The 25,871-nt window shown below is 43.1% G+C and overlaps 1 protein-coding gene across 4 annotated transcripts in view; it reads left to right on the plus strand.

Annotated features, from left to right (window-relative positions):
- Window positions 1–25,871, plus strand: part of TAF7L (TATA-box binding protein associated factor 7 like) — a 224,037-nt gene that overhangs the window by 113,986 nt on the left and 84,180 nt on the right. For all 4 annotated transcript variants that reach the window (XM_056540862.1, XM_056540861.1, XM_056540863.1 and 1 more), the window contains one exon: window positions 20,730–20,834. In XM_056540862.1, the coding sequence (XP_056396837.1) occupies window positions 20,730–20,834 (105 nt within the window). The remainder of the gene's footprint in view (window positions 1–20,729; window positions 20,835–25,871) is intronic.

Here is a 25,871-nt window from a genome sequence, read left to right on the forward strand (position 1 = left end):
TTGGAGCCCTGTCGTATTTCATGGCAACCATTTAGGGCCACATATGGGGTATTTCTGTACTTGGGAGGAATTGCCTAACAAATTTTGGGGGCTTTTTCTCCTTTAACCCCTTTTTACCCAATTTTATTTTTTAAACTAACATACTGGATTGCCCCAAACTTTTTATTTTCACAAGAGATAAAAGGAAAAAAGACCCCCAAAATTTGTAACGCAATTTCTCCTGAGTACGGAAATACCCCATATGTGGACGTAAAATGCTCTGCGGGTGCACAACAAGGCTCAGGAGTGAGAGCGTTAACATTTGAGGTGATTTGACCAGGGGTGGCTGATCGTTACAGCGGATCTGACATAAACGCAATAAAAAAAAACCCACGTGACCCCATTTTGGAAACTACACCCCTCACGGAACGTAACAAGGGGTATAGTGAGCCGTAACACCCCACAGGAGTATGACAAATTTTCTTTAACCTCTTCAGGACCCCTGGCGAACAGGTACGTCCTGACACCCTGGGTCTTAAGGACCCAGGACGTACATGTACGTCCGTGGGAATTTCGGTCCCCGCCGGGTGGGGACTGGACCGGGGTGACTACTGATATCGACCGCGCAAATGCCCAGGGGGGCGATCGGCACAAATCGCAAGTGAATTCACACTTGCTATTCGCGCCTATTCCGGGTCATACGGGTCTATGGTGACCCGGAATATAAAGGGGATTGCGGTTGTCCAAGACACCTACGATCCCCCTGAAGGGAATAGGAGTAAGGTGGCAGGGGTGCCACCCCTCTTATCCCTGCTATTGGTCGTCAAAGCGACGACCAATAGCAGATCGGGGGCGGCGGGGTTAACTTTTGTTTTTCCCCGTTCAGCCCACCCACAATAGGCGGGGAAGAACGGGGAAACTGGAGGGGACCGGACGCCGAAGTCCACTTACCCGTCGGTGGAGGCTGCGGGACGCGATTGGCTGCGGTGATCGGCGCGGGCGGCATGTCGTGCGCCTGGCTCTCTGGATCCTACGGAATCCCGTGAGTTGCCTAGCAACATCTGGAGGGCTACAGTTTGAGACCACCATACAATGTTCTCTACACTGTAGCCCTCCAGATGTTGCAAAACTACAACTCCCAGCATGCCCAGACAGATGTTTGGGCATGCTGGGATTTGCAGTTTTGCAACAGCTGGAGATCTACAGTTTAGAGACCACTGCACAGTGATCTCTCTACTGTAGCACTCTAGATCTTGCAAAACTACAACTCCTAGCATGCCCACACAGCTGTTTGCTGTCTGTGCATGCTCGGATTTGTAGTTTTGCAACATCTGGAGGTCCACAGTTTGGAGATCACTGTGCATTGGTCTCTAACTGTAGCCCTCAAGATGTTGCAAAACTGCAAATCCCAGCATGCCCAAACAGCTGTCTTGGCATGCTGAGAGTTGTAGTTGCGTACCTCCAGCTGTTGCATAACTACATCTCCCAGTATCAGTACATGCTGGGAGTTGTAGTTTTGCAACAGCTATAGGCACACTGGTTGGAAAATACTGAGTTAGGTAACAGAACCTAACTGAAGGTTTTCCAACCAGTGTGCCTCCAACTGTGGCAAAACTACAACTTCCAGCATGCACGGTCTGTCAGTACATGCTGGGAGTTGTAGTTTTGAAACAGCTGGAGGTTTGCCCCCCCCCCCATGTGAATGTACAGAGTACATTCACACGGGCAGGTTTACAGTAAGTTTCCTGCTTCAAGTATGAGCTGCGGCAAATTTTTCGCTGTGGCGCAAATTTATAGCTTGCTGTAAACATCTGCCAGTGCGAACGTACTCTAAAAACACTACACTACACTAACACATAATAAAGGGTGAAACACTACATATACACCCCTTTACACTGTCCCCCCAATAAAAATGAAAAACTTATTGCACGGCAGTGTTTCCAAAACGGAGCCTCCAGCTGTTTCAAAACAAGAACTCCCAGCATTTCCGGACAGCCATTGACTGTCCAGGCATGCTGGGAGTTTAGCAACAGCTGGAGGCACCCTGTTTGGGAATCACTGGCATAGAATACCCCTATGTCCACCCTATGCAATCCCTAATGTTGTCCTCAAATGCGCATGGCGCTCTCTCACTTCGGAGCCCTGTCGTATTTCAAGGAAACAGTTTAGGGCCACATATGAGGTATTTCTGTACTCGGGAGAAATTGCACTACAAATTTTGGGGGGCTTTTTCTCCTTTTACCCCTTATGAAAAGGAAAAGTTGGGGGCTACACCAGCATGTTGGTGTAAAAAAAAAAATTACATTTTACACGAACATGCTGGTGTTGCCCCATACTTTTTATTTTCACAAGTGTTAAAAGGAAAGAAAGACCCCCAAAATTTATAACGCAATTCTCCTGAGTACGGAAATACCCCATATGTGCGCGTAAAATGCTCTGCGGGCACACAACAAGGCTCAGGAGTGAGAGCTCACTATCTACTATCTACTCACTATTTGAGGCCTAAATTGGTGATTTGCACAGGGCTGGCAGATTTTACAGCGGTTCTGACATAAACGCAAAAAAAGAAATACCGACATGTGACCCCATTTTGGAAACTACACCCCTCACGGAACGTAACACTGGGTATAGTAACAGGTGTTTAATGAAAATTCTTCAAAGTTGGATGGAAAAATGAAAAAAAAATTTGAAAAAAAAATAAGAACATACCCCATATGTGGATGTAAAGGGCTCTGCTGGCGCACTGCAATGCCCAGAAGAGAAGTAGCGCCATTGGGATTTTGAAGAGTAAATTTGTCCGGAATTGAAGGCCACACGTGTTTACAAAGCCCCCATAGTGCCAGAACAATGGACCCCCCCCCCCCCACGTGACCCCATTGTGGAAACTACACCCCTCATGTAATGTAATAAGGGGTACAGTGAGCATTTACGCCCCACAGGTGTCTGACAGATTTTTGGAACAGTGGTCCGTGAAAATGAAAAATAATTTTTCATTTGCACAGCCCACTGTTCCAAAGATATGTCAAACGCCAGTGGGGTGTAAATACTCACTGCACCCCTTCTTAAATTCAGTGAGGGGTGTAGTTTCCAAAATGGGGTCACGTGGGGGGGGGGTGTCTACTGTTCTGGCACCACGGGGGGCTTTGTAAACACACATGGCCCCCGACTTTTATTCCAACCAAATTCCAAAAGCTCAATGGCGCTCCTCCTCTTCCGAGCAGTGTAGTGCGCCAGCAGAGCACTTGACGTCCACACATTGGGTATTTCCATACCCAGAAGAAATGGGGTTACAAATTTTAAGGGTCATTTTCTCCGATTTACCCCTTGTAAAAATGTAAAATTTGGGGAAAAAAACTGCATTTTAGTGAGAATTTTTTTTTTTTTATTTACACATCCGACTTTAACAAAAAGTCGTCAAACACCTGTGTGGTGTTAAGGCTCTCTGTACCCCTTGTTGCGTTCCTTGAGGGGTGTAGTTTACAAAATAGTATGCCATGTGTTTTTTTTTTTTTGCTGTTGTGGCAGCATAGGGGGCTTCCTAAATGTGATATGCCCTCCAAAAACCATTTCAGCAAAATTTGCTTTTCAAAAGCCAAATGTGACTCCTCCTCTTCTGAGCATTGTAGTGCACCAGCAGAGTACTTGATGTCCACACACGGGGTATTTCCATACTCAGAAGAGATGGGGTTACAAATTTTGGGGGGCATTTTGTCCTATTATCCCTTGTAAAAAAAAAATTATTTGAGGGAAAACCAGCATTTTTGTGGGACAAAAAACTTTTACACATCCAACTTTAACGAAAAGTTGTCAAACACCTGTGGGGTGTTAAGGCTCACTGGACCCCTTGTTAAGTACCTTGTGTGGTGTAATTTCCAAAATAGTATGCCATGTGTTTTTTTTTTTTTTTTTTTTTTTTTGCTGTTCTGGCACCATAGGGGCTTCCTAAATGTGACAATCCCCCCAAAAACCATTTCAGAAAAACTCACTCTCCAAAATCCCACTGTCGCTCCTTCCCTTCTGAGCCCTTTACTGCGCCTGCCGAACACTTGACATACACATATGCGGTACAGTGGTCCCTCAACATTCGTTTTTCGAATCCATCGTATGTTGAGGGATCCGTGCAATGTAAAGTATAGGAAGCTGTACTCACCTGTCCCCGCCGCTCCGGACCAGGTCCTCACCGCTCCCGATTCTGTCCCAGGGGCTCCCGATGCTGTCCCGCTGCTCCAGTGTCTTCTTTGCGATCCTCTGTCTTCTATCGCATCTTCTGCAGGGTCCGGGCCTCGCTTTCTGGTGACGTTATTACGCTGCTGCGCCGGCACGGCGTGCGTAGTGACGTAATAACGATGCCGGAAAGCGAGGCCCGGACCCCGGAGAAGATGCAGAAGAAGACAGAGGATCGCGAAGAAGACACCGAAGCAGCGGGACTGCATCGGGAGCCCCTGGGACAGCATCGGGAGCGGTCGCTGTCGGATAGCAGTAAATGCGATGGCCCCGACATATAAAAGCATCGTATGTCGATGCTGACATCGACATGCGATGGCCTCTGAGAGGCCATCGTATGTCGATTTTATCATATGTCGGGGCCATCGCATGTCGGGGGGTTACTGTATTTCCTTACTCAAGAGAAATTGGGTTACACATTTTAGGAAGATTTCTCTCCTTTTACCCCTTGTAAAAATTCAATAACTGGGTCTACAAGAACATGCCAGTGTAAAAAATGAAGATTTTGAATTTTCTCCTTCAATTTGCTGCTATTCCAGTGAAACACCTAAAACCTTTTGAATGTTATTTTGAATACTTTGAGGGGTGCAGTTTTTATAATGGGGTCATTTATGGGGTATTTCTGATATGAAAGCCCTTCAAATCCACTTAAAAAATGAACTGGTCCCTGAAACATTTCGACTTTGAAATTTTGTTTAAAAATTGGAAAATTGCTGCTATACTTTGAAGCCCTCTGATGTCTTCCAAAAGTAAAAATGTCAACTTTATGATGCAAACATAAAGTAAAAAAATCAAGAACAACATATTTCATATGCAATATATTTATTAAAGTACAACACTATATTCGTGTAGCGACCTGTGTAGCCCAGTATTATTTACATTCACAAAAATGGATAGTATACATTGGATCATAGGTGAGTACGGGGTGACTGGTATATCCCTATCTAATAGCCCTGCTTGGCGATACTTTAGGTCCCCTGTCCTAATGACCTGGGCCTACACTGGAACCTCCTAGTGACCCTAGGCTACAGAGGGGACAGTCAAATAATAATGCTGGGGAGCGGTTGAGCAAGGCCATTGGCCCATTAGATCCAATATAGAGTATAGTATATTAGGTATAACGCACTGAAACAGTTTCAAGAGTAGACATACATGTGGTAAATACAATACAATATCAAGACCCGAGGATGGTAACCAGGGGTATGTAATAGTATTCACGTTTCAAACCCACAGTTGTGTGTGTTGCATAGTTAAAGGTATACATATGCATTTGACAGAGATTACATTAATCCAATGCGTTTCGCTAATCCGTGTGGGTACAGATGGCTCCTCAGTGATTATAGTAGAGAATACTGCAGAAATAGGGTCATGAGAGACCGTACATATAGTAGCAATGCATCATCACATGTAGAATGAAGAAGTGTACAGTAGATATACTTATATGATGGTATAGTGAAAGTGACACACTGATCTGGACAGCTGCGTACAGGTAACAATCTAGAATATAAGATAGATAGGTTAACTTAATAAATAATGTGGGTAAAGAGGGGGACTGTCGAGAGGTGGGAATTACCTTAGGTCCGGGTGCTTGATGACTCCTATTTATATGATGATGAAAGGAGTCCCCACTCAGACGTAGATGAAGTAGAGTAGGTATAGACAGTGGCGGGGTGTAGAGATTGATAAGGTGATTTACGGTAGTTAATAAATATATCTGAGAGGTAGGGGGGGTGGGGGAAATAGTATGATATTGGTAGTAAAGACACCTTACCTTTTGCATAGGTGTACCCGATGGGAAATGTTAGATGTAGGAGATGACCCTCATTCGATAGCAACCAGGTCTAGGTAAAGATAATCATCAAACATAAAGTAGATATATTGTATATGTGAATCAATATATAATTTATTTGGAATAATAATTATCAGCAGAGAGCTTCAAAGTAAAAAAAAATGCAACATTTTGAATTTTTTCATCAAATTTTGGAATTTTTCACCAAGAAATGATGCAAGTAGAATATGTCACGAAAAAACTATCTCGGAATCAGAATGAAAGGTAAAAGCATCCCAGAGTTATTAAAGGGGTATTCCAGGCCAAAACTTTTTTTATATATATCAACTGGCTCCGGAAAGTTAAACAGATTTGTAAATTACTTCTATTAAAAAATCTTAATCCTTCCAATAGTTATTAGCTTCTGAATTTGAGTTGTTGTTTTCTGTCTAACTGTTCTTTGATTACTCATGTCCCGGGAGCTGTGCAGTTCCTATGGTGATATTCTCCCATCATGCACAGCTCCCGGGACGTGACATCATCATTGAGCAGTTAGACAGAAAACTTCAGAAGCTAATAACTATTGGAAGGATTAAGATTTTTTAATAGAAGTAATTTACAAATCTGTTTAACTTTCCGGAGCCAGTTGATATATATATATATAAAAAAAAAGGTTTTGCCTGGAATACCTCTTTAATGCTTAACCCCTACAGGACCCATGACGTAATGATACGTCCCGACACCCTGGGTCTTAAGGACCAAGGATGTACAGTTACGTCATGGGCAGTTCTGGTCCCCGCCGGGCGGGGATCAGACCGGGATGCCTGCTGAAATCATTCAGCAGGCATCCCGTGCAAATGCCCAGGGGGGTCATCAGACACCCCCCCCCCCATGTCGGCGATCACGGCAAATCACAAGTGAATTCACACTTGCGATTTGCGCGATTCCGGGTCTATAGTGACCCGGTGACCCGGAATGTAAGGGGGATCGCGGGTGTCTAAGACACCCAGGATCCCCCTGAAGCGATAGGAGTGAGGTGGCACGGGTGCCACCCCTCCTGTCCCTGCTATTGGTGGTCTAGACGCGACCACCAATAGCAGATCGGGGGCGGGGGGGGTGTTTACTTTCGTTTTCCCCGTCCTGCCCTCCCACAGTAGGCGGAGCAGGACGGGGAAACGACGGGGACCGGCGCCGAAGATCCACTTACTGATCCGGGCGGGCGACGGAGGCTGCGGGCGACGGAGATCGGCGGGCGGCGATGACGTGCGGCTGGATCCGACGGAAGCCGGTGAGTTGCCTAGCAACATCTGGATGGTACAGTTTGAGACCATTAGAGACCACTGTATAACTGTAGCCCTCCAGATGTTGCAAAACTACAACTCCCAGCATGCCCAGACAGCTGTTTGGGTATGCTGGAATATGTAGTTTTGCAACAGCTGGAGGGCTACAGTTCGAGACCACTATATAGTGGTCCCTAAACTGTAGCCCTCCAGATCTTGCAAAACTACAACTCCTAGCATGCCCAAAAACAACTGTTTGCTGTCAGGGCATGCTGGGAATTGTAGTTTCGCAACAGCTGGAGGAACACAGTTTGGAGATCACTTTGCAGTGTTCTCTAAAACTGTAGCCCTCCAGATGTTGCAAAACTGCAAATCCCAGCATGTCCAAACAGCAATCAGCTGTCTCTGCATGCTGGGAGTTGTAGTTGCGTACCTTCAGCTATTGCATAACTACATCTCCCAGCATGCCCTTCGGCGATCAGTACATGCTGGGAGTTGTAGTTTTGCAACAGCTGGAGACACACTGGTTAGAAAATACTGAGTTAGGTAACAGAACCTAACTGAAGGTTTTCTAACCAGTGTGTCTCCAGCTGTTGCAAAAGTACAACTCACAGCATGCACTGTCTGTCAGTACATGCTGGGAGTTGTAGTTTTGAAACAGCTGGAGGTTTGCCCATCCCCCCCCCATGTGAACGTACAGGGTACATTCACACAGGCAGGTTTACAGTAAGTTTCTTGCTTCAAGTTTGGGCTGCGGCAAATTTTTCGCCGCAGCTCAAACTCCTAGCGCGAAACTCACTGTAACACGTCAGTGCGAATGTACCCTAAAAACACTACACTAACACATAATAAAGAGTAAAACACTACATATACACCCCTTACACTGTGTGTCCCCCCCCCCCCCACCCAATAAAAATGAAAACCGTATTGTATGGCAGTGTTTCCAAAACGAAGCCTCCAGCTGTTGCAAAACAACAACTCCCAGCATTTCCGGACAGCCACTGACTGTCCATGCATGCTGGGAATTTAGCAACAGCTGGAGGCACCCTGTTTGGGAATCACTGGCGTAGAATACCCCTATGTCCACCCCTATGCAATCCCTAATTTAGTCCTCAAATGCGCATGGAGCTCTCTCACTTCGGAGCCCTGTCGTATTTCAAGGAAACAGTTTAGGGCCACATATGGGGTATCTCCGTACTCGGGAGAAATTGCACTACAAATTTTGGGGGGCTTTTTCTCCTTTTACCCCTTATGAAAAGGAAAAGTTGGGGCTACACCAGCTTGTTAGTGTAAAAAAAAATAATAATTTACACGAACATGCTGGTGTTGCCCTATACTTGTTATTTTCACAAGCGTTAAAAGGAAAAAAAGACCCCCAAAATTTGTAATGCAATTTCTCCTGAGTACAGAAATACCCCACATGGGGGTGTAAAATGCTCTGCGGGCACACAACAAGGCTCAGGAGTGAGAGCGCACCATGTACATTTGAGGCCTAAATTGGTGCTTTGCACAGGGGTGGCTGATTTTACAGCGGTTCTGACAAAAACGCAAAAAAATAAATACCCACATGTGATCCCATTTTGGAAACTACACCCCTCATGTAATGTAATAAGGTTTACAGTGAGCATTTACGCCCAACAGGTGTCTGACATATTTTTGGAACAGTGGTCCGTGAAAATGAAAAATTTTATTTTTCATCTGCACAGCCCACTGTTCCAAAGATATGTCAAATGCCAGTAGGGTGTAAATACTCACTGCACCCCTTATTAAATTCTGTTAGGGGTGTAGTTTCCAAAATAGGGTCCACTGTTCTGGCACCAGGGGGGGCTTTGTAAACGCACATGGCCCCTGACTTCCATTCCGAACAATTTTTTTTCCCAAAAGCTCATTGGCGCTCCTTCTCTTCTGAGCATTGTAGTGCGCCAGCAGAGCACTTGACGTCCACACATGTGGTATTTCCATACTCAGAAGAGATGGGGTTACAAATTTTGGGGGGTCTTTTCTGCTATTAACCCTTGCAAAAATGTGAAATTTGAGGGGAAACACACATTTTAGTGAAATTATTATTTTTTTTTACATATGCAAAAGTCGTGAAACCCCTGTGGGGTATTAAGGCTCGCTTTATTCCTTGTTACGTTCCTCAACGGGTCTAGTTTCCAAAATGGTATGGCATCTTTTTTTTTTTTTTTTTTTTTTTTTTTTTTTTTTTTTTTTTTTTGCGGTTCTGGCACCATAGGGGCTTCCTAAATGCAACATGCCCCCCAAAAACCATTTCAGAAAAACGTACTCTCCAAAATCCCCTTGTCGCTCCTTCGCTTCTGAGCCCTCTACTGCGCCCGCCGAACACTTTACATAGACATATGAGGTATGTGCTTACTCGAGAGAAATTGGGCTACAAATATAAATATAAATTTTCTCCTTTTACCCCTTGTGAAAATGCAAAAATTGGGTCTACAAGAACATGCAAGTGTAAGAAATGAAGATTGTGAATTTTCTCCTTCACTTTGCTGCTATTCCTGTGAAACACCTAAAGGGTTAAAACGCTGACTGAATGTCATTTTGAATACTTTGGGGGGTGCTGTTTTTATAATGGGGTCATTTGTGGGGTATTTCTAAGATGAGGACCCTTCAAATCCACTTCAAACCTGAACTGGTCCCTGAAAAATAGTGAGTTTGAAAATTTGGTGAAAAATTGGAAAACTGCTGCTGAACTTTGAAGCCCTCTGGTGTCTTCCAAAAGTAAAAACACTAGTTTTTACTTTTACTTGAGTCGCTTGTGGTGTTATATTCACACCACATGCGATAATTATATTATATTATATATATATATATATATATATATATATATATATATATATATATATATGTTTACAGGATTGCATTGTGCTTTCATATTGCTGTTTTATTACTATTTTTGTGATTTTTGTTTATCTATTTATATTTAATTATATCTATATATTTTTTTCATACCTTGTCACATGGATATGTAATTCTATGTAACAACTTTCAAAAAGCACTCTAATGGTTAATTCCTGGAGGTATATATATCTGTTACCAGCCTTCTTTTGTCATGCCTGATGAAGCTGCGCATGCGCAGCGAAACGCGTTGCATCTAATAAATCCATTGATTTTACTTGGCTGTCTGATGGTTCCACTCTGCGCCAGACAAACTCCTGACTCCCTGGTCATTCGTTTTTGATTCTACTCTTACCCAGGAGGGCTGCAGTGGACCTTCTTGCATATCTCTTCTGCTCTTAACCTTGTTGTGTGTGGGCGCACAACCAACTTCGGTAAGCGGCTTGGGAATCACCGTCCCCTACCCCCACCTGCAAGATCTACTGATCCCGCACATGAGGCGCCTTCCTTTCTTTCTCTAAAAGTAAAAACACGTCAATTTTATGATGCAAACATAAAATATACATATTGTATATGTGAATCAAATTTTTTTTTTATTTGGAATATCCATTTTCCTTACAAGCAGAGAGCTTCAAAGTTGGAAAAATGCAAAATTTTCAAATTTTTCATCAAATTTTGGGATTTTTCACCAAGAAAGGATGCAAGTTACCACAAAATGTTACCACTATGTTAAAGTAGAATATGTCACGTAAAAACAATCTCGCAATCAGAATGATAACTAAAAGCATTCCAGAGTTATTAATGTTTAAAGTGACCGTGGTCAGATGTGCAAAAAACGCTCTGGTCCGAAGGTGTAACATGGCCTGGTCCTTAAGGGGTTAAAGTGACAGTGGTCAGATGTTCAAAAAATGGCCGGGTCCTACAGTGAAAATTGGCAAGGGGTAGTAGGAAAAAAGCACCCCAAAATTTGTAACACCATTTCTTCTGAGTATATAAATACCCCATATCTGGATGTAAAGTGCTCTACTGGCGAACTACAATGCTCAGAAGAGGAGCACCATTGGGCTTTTGGAGAGAGAGAATGTGTCTGTAAACGCACATGGCCCTCAATTCCAAAGCCCCCATGGTGCCAGAACAGTGGTTCCCCCCCCCCCCCACATGTGACCCCATTTTGTAAACTACACCCCTCACGTAATGTAATAAGGGGTGCAGTGAGCATTTACACCCCGTAGGTGTCTGACCGAAATTGCATTTTTCATTTGCACAGCCCACTGTTCCAAAGATCTGTCAAAAGCCAGTGGGTTGTAAATGCTCACTGCACCCCTTATTACATTTTGTGAGGGGTTTATGTGTGGGGGGGGGTCCACTGTTGTGGAAACGCACATGGCCCCCGACTTCCATTCCAAACAAATTCTCTCTCCAAAAGCCCAATAGTGCTCCTTCTCTTCTGAGCATTGTAGTTTGCCCGCAGAGCACTTTACATCCACATGTGGGGTATTTTCATACTCGGAAGAAACAGGGTTAAACATTTGGGAGGCTTTTTCTCCGATTTCCCCTTGTGAAAATGAAAAATTTGGGGTAACACCAGCATTTTAGTGAAAAAAATAAAATTTTTCGTTATCACGCTAAACTTTAGCAGAAATTTGTCAAACACCTTTGGGTTGTAAAGGCCCACTGTAGCCCTTTTTACGTGTCTTGAGGAGTGTTGTTTTTTTGCTGTTCTGGTACCATAGGGGCTTCCTAAATGCGACATGCCCCCCCCAAAAACCATTTCAGAAAAATTTGCTTTCCAAAAGCCAAATGTTGCTCCTTCTCTTCTTAGCATTGTAGTGCACCCGCATACACTTTATATAAACACATGTGGTATTTCCATACTCAGAAGAATAGGGCTTCCTAAATGTGACATGCCCCCCCCCCCCCCAAGAAAAAAAATCAGCAAAATTCACTTTACAAAATCCCATTGTCGCTCCTTCGCTTCTCAGACCTTTAATGCACCCACAGAGCACTTTACGTTCACATATGAGGTATTTCCTTAATCGAGAGAAATTGGGTTACACCTTTTGGGGGACTTTCTCTCCTTTTACCCCTTGTAAAAATTCAAAAACTGGGTCTACAAGAACATGTTAGTGTAAAAAAATTGAGATTTTGAATTTTCTCCTTCACTTTACTTCTATTCCTGTGAAACACCTAAAGGGTTAACAATCTTTATGAATGTCATTTTGAATTCTTTGAGGGTACAGTTTTTATAATAGGGTCATTTATTGTGTATTTCTAATATGAAGGCCCCTCAAATTCACTTCAAAACTGAACTGGTCCCTGAAAAATTCCAATTATAAAAATGTTGTGAAAGATTTGAAAATTGCTGCTGAACTTTGAAGCCCTCTGATGTCTTATATAATTTATTTGGTATGTCTATTTTCCTTACAAACAGAGAGCTTCAAAGTTAGAAAAATTCTAATTGAATTTGGAAATGCAAATGAAAATTTACCACTGTTAAAGTAGAACATGTCACTAAAAAACAATCCCATAATCAAATTTATAAGTAAAAGCATCCCAGAGTTATTAATGCTTAAAGTGACAGTGGTCAGATGAACAAATAATGCTCGGGTCCTTAAGGTGAAAATGGGCTTGGTTCTTAAGGGGTTAAGGGGGTTAAAGTGTACCTGTTGCTTATCAAATATTTGGCATGTTCTAGAGACATGTCAGAAGTTTTGATCTATGGGGTCTGCATATTCATACCTTTACCGATCAGGAGAACAAGCCAGGGAAAGACCACCCAGCCGCGTGCTCCTGCTGTGTGTCACCTGATCAAAACACGCTCCATAGTCTTACATTGAGAGTGTGTCTCGAACATATGGAAAGAATATCCAGGTATCCAGGTTTGCCCCCCCCCCCATGTGAATGTACAGTGTACATTCTCACGGGTGTGGGTTTACAGCATGTTTCTTGCTGCAAGTTTGAGGCCCAGCAAATTTTCCACTGCTGCTCTATCTCCCAGCGGGAAACTCCCTGTAAACCCCTGCTCGTGTGAATGTATGATAAAAAAAACTACACTTCACTGTACAAAATAAAAAGTAAAACACGACATGTTCATATACCCATACACAGTTATGCCCCCCCCAATAAAAATGAAAAAGCCTCCAGCTGTTGCAAAACAACAACTCCAAGTGTTGCCGGACAGCCATTGTCTGTAAAAGGTAAAGTTGCGGTCTACACTTGCATGTTATTGTAAAATGTAATGTTTTTTTTACTAACATGCTGGTGTTGCCCCATACTTTTCATTTTCACAAGAGGTAAAATAGGAAAAAAAAGACCCCCAAAATTTGTAACACAATTTCTCCTGAGTACAAAAATACCCATTATGTTGGCGTAAAATGCTATGCGGGCACACAATTTAGGCCTCAAGTGTACACAGCGCGCTCTCACTCCTGAGGGAGTGAAAGCGTGCTGTGTACACTTGAGGCCTAAATTGGTGATTTGCACAGGGGTGGCTGATTTTACAGCGGTTCTGACATAAACTCAAAAAAAGTAAATACCCACATGTGACCCCATTTTGGAATCTACACCCCTCACGGAACGTAACAAGGGGTATAGTGAGCCTTAACACCCCACAGGTGTATGACAGTTTTCGCAAAAGTTGGATGGGAAAATGAAAAAAATAGTTTTTCACTAAAATGCTGCTTTTATCTTACATTTTTCATTTTCACAAGTGAAAATAGGGAAAAAAGACCCCCAAAATGTGTAACCCCATTTCTTCTGAGTAAAAACATACACCATATGTGGATGTAAAGTGCTCTACTGGCGCACTACAATGCTCAGAAGAGGAGTGCCATTGGGCTTTTGGAGAGAAAATTTGTCCGGACTTGAAGGCCATGTGTGTTTACAAAGCCCCATGGTGCCAGAACAATGGACCCCCCACCTGTGACCCCATTTTGGAAACTACACCCCTCATGTAAAGTAATAAGGGGTGCAGTGAGCATTTACACCAAACATGTTTGACTTATTTTTGGAACAGTGGTCCGTGAAAATGAAAAAGTAATTTTTCATTTGCACAGCCCACTGTTCCAAAGATATGTCAAATGCCAGTGGTATGTAAATGTTCACTGCACCCCTTATTAAATTCTGTGAGGGGTGTAGTTTCCAAAATGGGGTCACGTGGGGGAGTCAACTGTTGTGGCACCATGGGGGCTTTGTAAACGCACATGGCCCCCGACTTCCATTCCAAACAAATTCTCTTTCCTAAAGCTCATTGGTGCTCCTTCTCTTCTGAGTAATGTACTTCGCCCACAGAGCACTTTACATCCACATATGGGGTATTTCCATACTCGGAAGAAATGGGGTTGAAACTTTTGGAGGCATTTTCTCCTATAACCCCTTGTAAAAATGTAAAATTTTGGGAAAAAACTGCATTTTGGTGAAAATTAAAAATCCATCTACACATCCGACTTTAACGAAAAGTCGTTAAACACCTGTGGGGTGTTAAGGCTCACTGTACCCCTTGTTACATTCCTTGAGGTGTTTAGTTTCCAAAATAATATGCAAAGGTTTTTTTTTTGTTTTTTTTCTGGTTCTGGCACAATAAGGGCATCCTAAATGCGACATTCACCCAAAAACTATTTCAGCAAAATTTGCTTTCCAAAAGCCAAATTTGACTCTTCTGAGCAGTGTAGTGTGCCAGCAGAGCACTTAACGTCCACACATGGGGTATTTCCATACTCAGAAGAAATGGGGTTACAAATTTTGGGGGGCATTGTCTCCTAATAATTTCATTTATACATCTGAATTTAACAAAAAGTCGTCAAACACCTGTGGGGTGTTAAGGCTCACTGTACCCCTTGTTACGTTTCTTGAGGGGTGTAGTTTCCAAAATAGTATGCCATGTATTTTTTTTTTTTTTTTTGCTGTTCTGGCACCATAGTTGCTTTCTAGATGCGACATGCCCCCCAAAAACAATTTCAGCAAAATTCACTCTCCAAAATCCCATTGTCGCTCCTTCCCTTCTGAGCCCTCTAGTGCACACACAGAGTACTTAACATCTACATATGAGGTATTTCCTTACTCGAGAGAAATTGAGTTAAAAATTTGGGGGATTTCTCTCCTTTTACCCCTCGTAAAAATAAAAAAATGGCTCTACAAGAACATGCAAGTGTAAAAAATGAAGATTTAGAATTTTCTCCTTTACTTTGCTGCTATTTCTGTGAAACGCCTAAAAGGTTAACATGCTTACTGAATGTCATTTTGAATGCTTTGAGAGGTACTGTTTCTATAGTGGTGTAATTTATGAAGTATTTCTCACAGAAAGCCCCCTCAAATCCACTTCAAACTTAATTGGTCCCTGAAAAATTCAGGTTTTGAATTTTTTGTGAAAATTTGGAAAATTCCTGTTATACTGCGAAGCCCTCTAATGTCTTCAAAAAGTAAAGACATGTCAACTTTATGATGCCAATATAAAGTAGACATATTGTATTTGTGAATCAATATATAATTTATTTAGAATGTCCATTTTCCTTACAAGCAGAAAGTTTCAAAGTTAGAAAAATGCAAAATTTTCCAAATTTTCATGAAATTTGGGGATTTTTCACCAAGAAAGGATGCAAGTAATGATGAAAATTTACCAGCATGTTAAAGTACAATATGTCACGAAAAAACTGTCCCTGAATCAAAATACAGCAGAATTCTGCTGAAATGCAAGCCCCAATGATTTCAACGGGATATAGCTGTATTTATTTTGTATTGTATTTATTTGAGTGGGGAAAACTGAATTTGGACAGCGGAATGCCCTTACAGAAATTCTGTTGTCTGAATGGGACTGAAGAATCCAATTCAAATCAATTAGCATTGAATAACGATGGAATTTCCAGGCATAATACATTGCATTACAGATCTGTTTTGCAATGTATTAGAAGTGTCATGTCCCCTAGTGCAGTGTTTCCCAACCCAGTCCTCAAGGCACACTAACATTCCAGGTTTTTTCAGTTACTCCATTGGAATAGAACAAGGACAAATTAAAATCCTGGACTGTTGGTGTGCGGACTGGGTTGGGAAACACTGCCCTAGTGGGACAGAAAAAAAGAAGTCAAAGTGGAAAAAAAAAAAGAAATGTGAAATAAACAATAAATATAAATAAACACAATCCCCCTTCCTCAATCATGAATTAGGTTTTTAGTCCACCAATAATGTTATACACCTATTTGATATCGCCACGTCCATATAATAGTAATAGCTGTCATGTTATTTAACCCGCACAATGAACACTGTAAAATAATTAATGAAAGACTCTCCAAATTTACTGCTTTGTTAATGCCGCCTGTAAAAACTATAATAAAAGGTGATTAAAATGTCACATGTACCCCAAAATGGTTCCACTTAAAAAATCAACTCATCCCAAAAGTATTTTGACCTCACACATTCAGTCTAAAAATATGGCTCTTAGAAAATGGCAATGCTGAAACATGATTCTTTTTATTCAGAAATAGTTTTTATAATGTAACTATAATAAACCATAAAATAAAGTACATAAATGAGGTATCAACATAATCGTACCGACCTACAGAATGAAATTATTTTACACCGCACGCTGAACTCCGTTAAAACAAACTTTCCAAAATGGCTGCTTTTTGTTAATTCTGCCTTAGTAAAAATGTAAAAAGTCATCAAAATGTACCATTGAAAACCGCAACTTTTCCCGCAATAAACAAGCCCTCAGACAGCTCCATTGGTGAAAAATATAAACGTTACAGCTCTCAGAATGTTTACTTAAAAAATTTTTTTATAAACATTTTTTTTTGTGGTGTAAATATGGTAAACCATAAAAATTAATATAGATCAGGGGTCTCAAGCTCATTATCTGGGGGCACTGGAGGTAGCAGCTGGGTAAGGCTGGGCCTCATGCGTCCCTTACATATAATGCCCCCATCATGCGCCCCTTACATATAATGCGCCCTTCATCATCTACCAACACCACCCCCATTCCCCCTACCCCCGTGTGGTAATAGCATGAGCTTACGGATGATGGGGGTGCTACTTCTGGGGGTTCCCCACATTAGGTAGGCAGCAGGTTCCCCACAATAGAGGCAGTTTCCCGCATTAGGTAGGTAGCAGCAGGTTCCCCACTTTAGGTAGCAGCAGGTTCCCCACATTAGGTAGTAGCAGGTTCCCCACATTAGGTAGAAGCAGGTTCCCCACATTAGGTAGCATTGTCGTTCCCCCCGACTCTCACACACACACACACACACACACAGACACACCCACACATGCACACACACAGACACACTTACCTGTCCTGCGCTGCACTTCTCCTCTCCAGCGGCGGCCTCCTGTGCGGGTCTGCGGAAGGACGTCAAATGCGCAACGTCCCTCATCAGACTCGGACCGGCGGGCCAACCGGAGACCGGGAGGTGGAGGGTGGGGTAAGTGAAGCCTTCTGGCATTTAGCGCTGCTTGCCTGAAGCAGGGCAAAATGCCTGTAGAAGTTGCTTGCCCGTCGCCCGGAACTGCATGTCTTGGGCGTCGGGCAATACAAATTACACAGATCTGGTGCAGGCCACAAATGGCCCGCGGGCCGGGAGTTTGAGACCCCTGATATAGATTGTCATGAGGTCATTAGTCATAATTGTACCAAACTGCAGAATACAGTCAATTATACTGCATGGAGAATGACAGTAAATAAAAACTACCGGTAATCAAAAAAATAAAAAATGGCATAACTGTTCTATTTTTTATTTGTACCACTTTATAAAAAATGGAATAAAAAGCCATCATTGTCACATGTACCCTAAAATGATACCAATGAAAACATCAATTTGTCTCACAAAAATGTTTTGGTACCCAAAGGCCTCTGCATCTTGGGATGAAGATTGCAAAATATCCTAAATAAAAGAGAGACCCAAAATCCACACAGTTGCTCTTGTATGCCTGAGGCATGCTCTTGGGCCATATTTCTAAATGCATAAGAATTAGGGAAATAAATATCGAGTTGCCTTTCTCTGTCAGCACCTGCTGTGTTACAGAAGTAAATGTCGCAAAATGACACATCTGCAGGAAATTTTTTTATTTTTATTCCACTTCTGCATGACGACCATGGCCACCTGAAGCCTAGCACAGCCAGCCTTTTGAACATAAATGTTCAGAACACCAGGGTGCCAAGCCTGAGGAATATATACTTTGGTACAGGATTAGATGTCTAGGGGCGGAGTGCCCCTTTAAAAAATTATGCCAACACAAAGTAGACATATAGTAAATGTGAAATTAATAGTAAATGTGAAACTAATTTATGTACAGTGACTAACTTTCTTACAATCTGGAATTCATAGAAAATGCTAAACTTTTCAATTTTTCACAGAATTGTTGAGTTTTTTACACAAAAATGCAGAAAGTAGTGACCAAAATGTTCCACTAACATTAAGTACAATATGTCACAAAAACAATCTCAGAATCACTTGGATAAGTTAAAGCGTCCCAAAGTTATCGCAACAAATAGTGGGACAGGTCAGATTTGAAAAATGGGCCTTTGTCCTTTTAGGCCAAAATTGGCTTGGTCCTGAAGGGGTTACAGTGGTACTCCGGAGGGGGGGGGAAATTTTTTAAAATCAACTTGTGCCAAAAAGTTCTACAGATTTGTAAATTACTTAAGCCTTTTTGTCAGCTTCAGAGGAAGTTTTGGAGTTCTTTCCAGTCTGACTACAGTGATCTCTGCTGCTACCTCTGCCTGTTTCAGGAACTGTCCATAGTATGAGAGGTTTGCTATGGGGATTGAAGGAGTTATCCACCATAAGGTGATTTTAGTATGTGCCAGACAGTAATAACCATGCTTGGGAAGGATCCACTCTTGTCTTGGGGCTAAATGTTGTGAGAGTACCATAAAGCTGAGGCTATCTTTTTTTTGTGAACTGGCTATTTCCTGTTGGAGTTTTTTCCCTTAAACTACAAATCCCATGATTCCTTGTTTGTAAGTGTGAGCTCACTTTTCTCCCTCCAACACATCAGCCACCCCACCCATTTGTGAGCTCACTTTTCTCCCTCCAACACATCAGCCACCCCACCCATTGAAACACACCTCTACTTCCCTCAATACAGTAGACCAGTATTTTCTGACCAGGGTGCCTCCAGCTGTTGCAAATCTACAATTCTTGTGGAATGACAGGCTCCATCTGATCATCTGACTAGTGAGGTAATGTCTTGGGTCACACTGCAACCTGGGAAAACCTGAGATAACACTCATTTTGTATGTGGTTAAGAATAAATATTGGGGCAAAAATCACAGAAGAATTGCAAGACCACCATGAAACATAGGTACAGATACTGTATTATGAACTACACTAACCTTACAGCCCCTGTAGCATAGTCAAATAAAAAAGATCCCTGAATACCACTTTAAAGAAGTACTCCGGGATATAAATCACGGGGGATCCGACTACTGGGGCCCCAGCAGTCAGTGGCAAGGGGGCGTGTCTGACCACTGTTTGATGCGGCGGCCGACATGCCCCCTCAATACATCTCTGTGGGATAGTTGGAGCACTGCATTTGGCAGTCTCTGGCTCTGCCATAAAGATGTATTGAGGGGGCGTGTCAGCTGCCGCATCATGCTGTGTTCCACACGCCCCCTTGCCACTGACTGCTGGGGCCCCAGTAGTCGGATCACCGTGATTTATATCCCGGAGTACTTCTTTAAAGGGGTATTCAGGGATCTTTATTTGGCTATGCTACAGGGGCTGTAAAGTTAGTGTAGTTCATAATACAGTGTCTGTACCTATGTTTCATGGTGGTCTTGCAATCCTTCTGTGAGTACTTCTTTAAAGGGGTATTCAGGGATACGGACAGAGTTGGCAGCAAGAGAGCACTGTGGTCAGACTGGAAAGACTTTCCCTGGAGCATACAGCAGTTGATATGTACTAAAAGGCTTAAGATTTCTAAATAGACATATTTAACAATTCTGTATTATTTTTTGGCACCATTCCATTTGAATACATTTTTTCCCTCTGGAGTACCCCTTTGATGGTAGATACATTGAGTGGGTACCACAGGGGTCAGTATTGCACCCTAATTCTTTCTAAAATATTTTTTAAATGACCTTGTAGAGGGATTGTAAAGCAAATGGAGATGATAACATAATAACGTAATTATGTTTACTACAACATAGCATTTCTTAGGATGGTGTAACAAGGGGGCATCCTCTACTTTTAGAGGAAATTTTTTTTTACATCAGCACTGGCTGTAAGAGCAGTAATACTACGGATCTATCTGCCAGAGTTAGTGGTCAAAGTCGACACAATAAAATATTGCAAAAAGGGCCTGGATGCATTTATGGAGAGTAAAAATATTACAAATTATGGATACCAGATTTATGGGGCTAGAACCTTGATCCAGGAATTTATTCTGATTGACATATTTGAGTCAGGAAGGAATTTTTCTCCCTGGTCATGGGGAAATTTGCATCAGCCTCATAAGGGTCAACACAGTAGAGATATAGGTTGAACTTAATGGACTTGACTTTTTTCAACCTTATGAACTAAATAGCTATGTAATATGTAACTCTTTGTTTACAGTATGTGTGTGTATGCTTGGCTCTCTTTATAAAGCTTGTTGGGGCGTTCTGTAAATGTTTCCTTGACACCAGCATGTAGGATGGGAGGTGATTGCAGAAGATGAGTCCAAAGAAAATGAAAATCTGACTGGCCTAGATGGTTCTCCTGGAATGTCTGGCATGAAACAAGTACATGGGTCTTCAGGTAATGAAACTTTTGATTTATTTCTTTTTTTGGTTCGGACAGGTGCTTTTTTTTCTGTTTTTAATGTTTTTTTTTTTTGGGGGGGGGGGGGTTGTGTGAGGGTCTGTGTTCGTGCCACCAGCCACTGAGCTGAGTGGCATGACCCCCCCCCCCCCCACTGACTTCTGTGCCCCCTGCCGCCACCAAGCGCTTATCAGTGTGCAAACCACTGGTTAGGTAAACGTTTTTTGTGGTGCAGGGCTTTTTGCGCCAGAAGTCCTTTTTTATTAAAAAAAATAAATAAAATAATTTTTTTTATTTTTTTAGTTTTTAGTTAAGTTTTATCTTATATTTTTGTTCTTTTAGGTGGTGGGTTAGGGTAGGTAGTAAAGCACCACACCCCATGCAGAACACACACCAATAATTTTTCCCACACATACCCACACTTCCTCCCCCTCCTTTTATCTTCCTCGTCCTCATCATCTAGTGATGATGAGCCATCAAGGCAGCGTAGACACCGCCATGCGGGACCACAAACCCCCCTTGCTAGTACGAGTCACCCTGGCGCTCATACTAGTCAGACCCTTCAGCCAAGTTTACTGGTGCCTTGTACCGGTGAACTTGTCTGGACTGAGCCAGCGGACCATGAGCCCATGTTTTCTGAGTTTGTTTGCAACTCAGGAATCAAGATTGACATTGTCAGGTTCACTGAAATGGACTAATTTAGTAATTTTTTTTCAGTGACTACTTTGTCAATCTAATGGTTGACCAGACAAACCTGTATGCCCCACAGTTCGTCACTGGGCTCTTTTTTGGCTATGGGGCCTCGTGCTGCATATGGGCCTAGTTGAAAAAAAAAAAAAACTGTGTCGGGCAATACTGCAGTGGGAACGTCCTCTACCAGACCTCCCTCTACAGTATGGCCATGACACGTCCCCGCTTCGAGGCCATTCGGAAATGTTTTCATTATGCTAGGGATCGACCGATATCGATTTTTTTAGGGCCGATACCGATAATCTGTGGAGGTTACGGCCGATAGCCGATAACTTATACCGATATTCCAGTATAAGTTATCGGCTATTTATCACTCCCCCCCGCGACACTGCTGCAGATCATTGATTTAAAGCGGGCGCTTTAAATCAATGAACTGCAGCAGCTTTTGCGGTGCCATAGGCCGCCGCCGCCACCCGCTTCTCTCCCCCTGCCTGTCCGGGGGTCTCCTGAGTCCTATCACCGCCACTGCGCCCCCCACCGCCGCACTGCGTCTCACACCGCACTGGCCCCATTGCCTCCCCCATCCCCGGTTTTATAATTGCCTGTTCCCGGGGTCCACTCTTCATCTGGCTCCGGCGGAGTCCTCCTGAGCTTTCACTGTGCGCACTGACGGTGACGTCGCATTGAGGACGCAGTAGGAGCCAGAAGTAGCGTGGACCCCGGGAACAGGTAATTATAAAAACCGGGGATGGGGGAGGCAATGGGGCCGGGGCTGTGTGGTGGGGGGTGCGACGTGGTGCGGTACGGCGGTGGGGGTCGCGGTGCTGTGGGTGGTGCGGCGGGGGGTGGGGCATTATCGGATTATCGGCAAGGTCATTGCCGATAACGCCCAAAATCGTAAATATCGGCCGATAATATCAGCCAAACCGATAATCGGTCGATCCCTACATTATGCTGACAATGTGGCATGGCACCTCCGAAGTGATCCCACGTATGACCGCCTGTACAAAATCATGCTGGTCATCAATCACATGGGGGCCAAATTTTGGGAGGCCTATGTCTCCGGAAGGGAGATCTCTATTAATGGGTCTCTCATCAGCTTCAACCCCTTGGGGACGGAACCCATTATAACCCTAAGGACGGGAGCATTTTTTGCAATTCTGACCACTGTCACTTTAAGCATTAATAACTCTGGGATGCTTTTACTTTTCATTCTTATTCCAAGATTGTTTTTTTCGTGACATATGCTACTTTATGTTAGTGGTAAATTTTTGTCGATACCTGCATCCTTTCTTGGTGAAAAATTGCACAATTTGATGAAAAAATTGAAAATTTAGCATTTTTCTAACTTTTGAAGCTCTCTGCTTGTAAGGAAAACAGACACTCCAAATAAATTATATATTGATTCACAAATACAATATGTCTACTTTATATTTTGATCATAAAGTTGACATGTTTTTACTTTTGGAAAACATCAGGGGGCTTCAAAGTTCAGCAGCAATTTTTCACAAAATTTTCAAAATCTGAATTTTTCAGGGACCAGTTCAGTTTTGAAGTGGATTTGAAGGGCCTTCATATTAGAAATGCCCCATAAATGACCCCATTATAAAAACTGCACCCATAAAAGTATTCAAAATGACATTCAGAAAGTTTGTAAACCCTTTAGGTGTTTCACAGGAATAGCAGCAAAGTGAAGGAGAAAATGCAAAATCTTCATTTTTTACATTCTCATGTTCTTGTAGACCCAGTTTTTTAATTTTTACAAGGGTTAATAGGAGAAAACACCCCCCAAAATTTGTAACCCAATTTCTCTCGAGTAAGAAAATACCTCATAGGTGTATGTCAAGTGTTCGTTCGGTGGGCGCAGTAGAGGGCTCAGAAGGGAAGGAGCAACAATGGGATTTTGGAGAGTGAATTTTTCTGAAATGGTTTTTTAGGAGCATGTCACATTTCGGAAGCCCCTATGGTGCCAGAACAGCAAAAAAAAAAAAACACATGGCATACTATTTTGGAAACTACACCCATCAAGGCACGTAACATGGAGTCCAGTGAGCCTTAACACCCCACAGGTGTTTGACAACTTTTCGTTAATCTGATTTTTACAAAGGGTAATGGGAGAAAATGCCCCCCAAAATGTGTAACCCCTTCTCTTCTGAGTATGGAAATACCCCATGCTAGGAGAAGGAGTCACATTTGGCTTTTGGAAAGCAAATTTTGCTGAAATGGTATTTGGGGGGAATGTCGCTTTTAGGAAGCCCCTATGGTGCCAGAACAGCACAAAAAAAAAAAACATGGCCTACTATTTTGGAAACTACACCCCTTAAGTAATGTAACAAGGGGTACAGTGCCTTAACACCCCACAGGTGATTGATGACCTTTCATTAAAGTGGGACGTGAAAATGAAAAATTTTTAGGTAGTAAAATGGGAGAAAATGCCCCACAAAATTTGTAACCCCATTTCACTTGAGTAAGGAAATACCTCATATGTGGATGTAAAGTGATCTGCGGGTGCACTAGATGGCTCAGAAGGGAAGGAGCGACATTGGGCTTTTGGAGAGCAAATTTTGCTGAAGCCCCCGTGATGCCAGAGCAATAAAAAAAAAAAAACACATGGCATACTATTTTGGAAACTACACCCCTCACAGAATTTAATAAGGGGTGCAGTGAGCATTTATACCCCACTGGCATTTGACAGATCTTTGGAACAGTGGGCTGTGCAAATATAAATTTCATTTTTCAATCTTACGGACGACTGTTCAAAAAAAATCTGTCAGACACCTGTGGGGCGTAAATGCTCACTGCACTGCTTGTTACATTCTGTGAGGGGTGTAGTTTCCAAAATGGGGTCACATGTGGAGGGGGTCCACTATTCTGGCACCATGGGGGGCTTTGTAAACACACATTGCCTTCAATTCCAGCCTAATTCTCTCTCAAAAAGCCCAATGGCGCCTCTTCTCTTCTGAGCATTGTAGTTTGCCCGCAGAGCACTTCACCTCCACATATGGGGTATTTACAAATACATAGAAATGGGGTTACAAATTTTGGGGGTCTTTTTTCCTATTACCCCTTGTGAAAATGAAAAATTTGGGGTAACGCCAGCATTTCAGGGGGAATTTTTTTTTACACACTAACATGTTGGTGTAGCCCCCAACTTTACCTTTTCACAATTTCTCCAGAGTACAGAAATACCCCATATGTGGTCCTAAACTGTTGCCTTGAAATACGACAGGGCTCTGAAGTGAGAGAGTGCCATGCGCATTTGAGGCCTAAATAAGTAATTTGCTATAGGGGCGGACCCGGTTACAAGGATGGGGCTTGTCTCCACCAAAACTCTACAGCAGTGTTTCCCAAACAGGGTGCCTCCAGCTGTTGCAAGACTCCCAGCCTGCCAGGACAGTCTATGGCTGTCCGGCAATACTGGGAGTTTGGGTTTTGCAACAGCTGGAGGCTCCGTTTAGGAAACACTGCCGTATGAGGCGTTTTTAATTTTTATTGGGGGGAGGGGGGACGTGTAAGGTGGTGTGTATGTAGTGATTTACTGCCGCAGCTCAAACTTGTAGAAAGAAGCCCACTGTAAACCTGCCCGTGTGAATGTACCCTGTTTGGGGTGCGCCCCAAACCTTCAGCAATGGCAAAATGACAACTCCCAGAATGCGCTGACAGACTGTACATGCTGGGAGTTGTAGTTTTACAATAGCTGTAGGCACACAGGTGGGGAACCGCCGAGTTACAAAACAGACTCTAGCTCAGTGTTTCCCAACCAGTGTGCCTACAGCTGTTGCAAAACTAAAATTCCCAGCATAGCCAGACAGTCAGGGATGCTGGGTGTGTCGTTCTGCAATATCTAGCCCTTCAGATGTTGCAGAACTACAACTCCCAGCATGCCTGGACAGTCTTTGGCTGTGTGGGCATGCTAGGAGTTGTAGTTTTGCAGCTTTTAGAAGGCCACAGAGAAGATCACTTACCGCGATCTTCACTGCAGCCTTCTGCATGCCGCACTTTCCGTCCGCACTCCTCCTGTGTCGATGCCGGCCATGCTCCCCTCCTCACCTCCCGTGTCCCCCTCTCCCCCCCCCCCCCCTCCCTCGCTCTTCCCCGACCTCGATCGGTGGGCAGAGCGGGGGAAATGAACTCTAACCCCCCCCCGCCCCCTCCTACCATTGGTCGTCAGCCTGATCGACCATTGGCAGGGGATAGGAGGGGGTGGTAACACTGTCTGTGACAGCTCCAATCATTCTTATTTTCTGGGCGATCGAGTCACTGAATTGACCGGCGATTTGCTGCGATCATAGATATCAGCAGTCATCCCGGTCAGATCACCGCCCGGCGAGCTACGGTGATCAG

This window comes from Hyla sarda, chromosome 9 (genome assembly GCF_029499605.1).
Source record: "Hyla sarda isolate aHylSar1 chromosome 9, aHylSar1.hap1, whole genome shotgun sequence".
Lineage (NCBI taxonomy): Eukaryota > Metazoa > Chordata > Amphibia > Anura > Hylidae > Hyla > Hyla sarda.